Source organism: Austrofundulus limnaeus, unplaced genomic scaffold (assembly GCF_001266775.1).
Source record: "Austrofundulus limnaeus strain Quisiro unplaced genomic scaffold, Austrofundulus_limnaeus-1.0 Scaffold235, whole genome shotgun sequence".
In the NCBI taxonomy this organism is placed as follows: domain Eukaryota; kingdom Metazoa; phylum Chordata; class Actinopteri; order Cyprinodontiformes; family Rivulidae; genus Austrofundulus; species Austrofundulus limnaeus.
In genome coordinates, this window is record NW_013952637.1 from 318,097 (window position 1) to 319,579 (window position 1,483).

At 48.0% G+C, this 1,483-nt stretch overlaps 1 protein-coding gene across 1 annotated transcript in view; it reads left to right on the forward strand.

Moving 5' to 3' along the window:
- Window positions 1-1,483, forward strand: part of eif3s10 (eukaryotic translation initiation factor 3, subunit 10 (theta)) — a gene marked incomplete in the record, with an annotated part of 15,801 nt that overhangs the window by 7,845 nt on the left and 6,473 nt on the right. Inside the window, 2 exon segments of the mRNA XM_014019892.1 lie at window positions 176-523; window positions 593-697. Of these exon segments, the coding sequence (XP_013875346.1) occupies window positions 176-523; window positions 593-697 (453 nt within the window).

A 1,483-nucleotide genomic window follows, 5' to 3' on the forward strand; every position in this document is an offset into this window, starting at 1 on the left:
AGCCTGATAATCATCTATTCATTCATGTCAGGTGTGTTGGAGCAGAGAAACAAGTAGAGCATGCGGGGCTGCGGCCCTCCAGGACCAGGATGGCCCACACCTGGTCCAGACCCTCACTGAGCCTCACACAGGTCCGGTTCTAAAGACCTCACCTGGAACTTTTGTCTCGTTTCAGCAAGAGCGCGACGAGCAGAACCAACAAGCCATCGCTGCGTACTTGAAGAACGCCCGCAAGGACCACCAGCGCATCCTGGCCCGCCGGCAGACCATCGAGGAGCGCAAGGAGCGCCTGGAGAGCCTGAACATCCAGCGGGAGAAGGAGGAGCTGGAGCAGCGCGAAGCCGAGTTGCAGAAGGTCCGCAAGGCCGAGGAGGAGCGCCTGCGGCAGGAGGCCAAGGAGCGGGAGAAGGAGCGTATCATGCAGGAGCACGAGCAGATCAAGAAGAAGACGGTGCGCGAGCGGCTGGAGCAGATCAAGAAGACCGAGCTCGGCGCCAAGGCCTTCAAAGACATCGACATCGAGGTAACGTAGCCAAGTGGAACTTCCTGTCCAGGTKAATCACGCTGAAGCTAACGGGTCGGTCTCCTTCAGGACCTGGAGGAGCTGGATCCAGACTACATCATGGCCAAACAAGTGGAACAACTGGAGAAGGAGAAGAAAGAACTGCAGGAGCGTCTGAAGAACCAGGAGAAGAAGGTCTGATCCAGAGTTCCTGCAGATCCTTAAAAAGTCTTAAAAGTCCTTGATTTCATTGATTTAAAAATAAGGCCTTAATTAGCCTTAAAATGTCTTAAATCCATCTTTCAGAAGTCTTGAAAATGTGAACACATTGTGCGTCTCAAACATTAAAATAATTGGTAACATTTATTTCAGGGATGTGCGATAACTTATTTTAAGAACTGATAACTTTCTCCTAACGACCGATAATAATCGATAACCAATAACACGCCAGGAGATAAGACTAGTCAAAAATAGGTAAGATCATAACATAAATAAACAAAACCAAATAAAAGTTACTGTAAATTATACTATTTGAAATAAACTCTTAAAAACCAAACATTTCTTAAAGTATATCAAACTAAACAGTTTCTCAAATGGCCATTTTTTTTAAATAAAGCACGTTAAAATAAAAAAAGACCTTTAACTCTGATCTGATTTAAACAGAAGAGAAATTCATTCTACAAGTTCAAAACAGATAATTCACTAACACAAGTAAACCGTGGCTAACGGCGGTGAACCGTGGCTAACGGCGGTGAACCGTGGCTAACGGCGGTGAACCGTGGCTAACGGTGATAAACCGTGACTAACGGAGGTGAACCGTGGCTAACGGCGGTGAACCGTGGCTAACGGCGGTGAACCGTGGCTAACGGTGATAAACCGTGACTAACGGAGGTGAACCGTGGCTAACGGGAGGTGAAGCGTGGCTAACGGGTGGTGAACCGTGGCTAACGGGTGGTGAACCGTGGCTAACGGGTGGTGAAC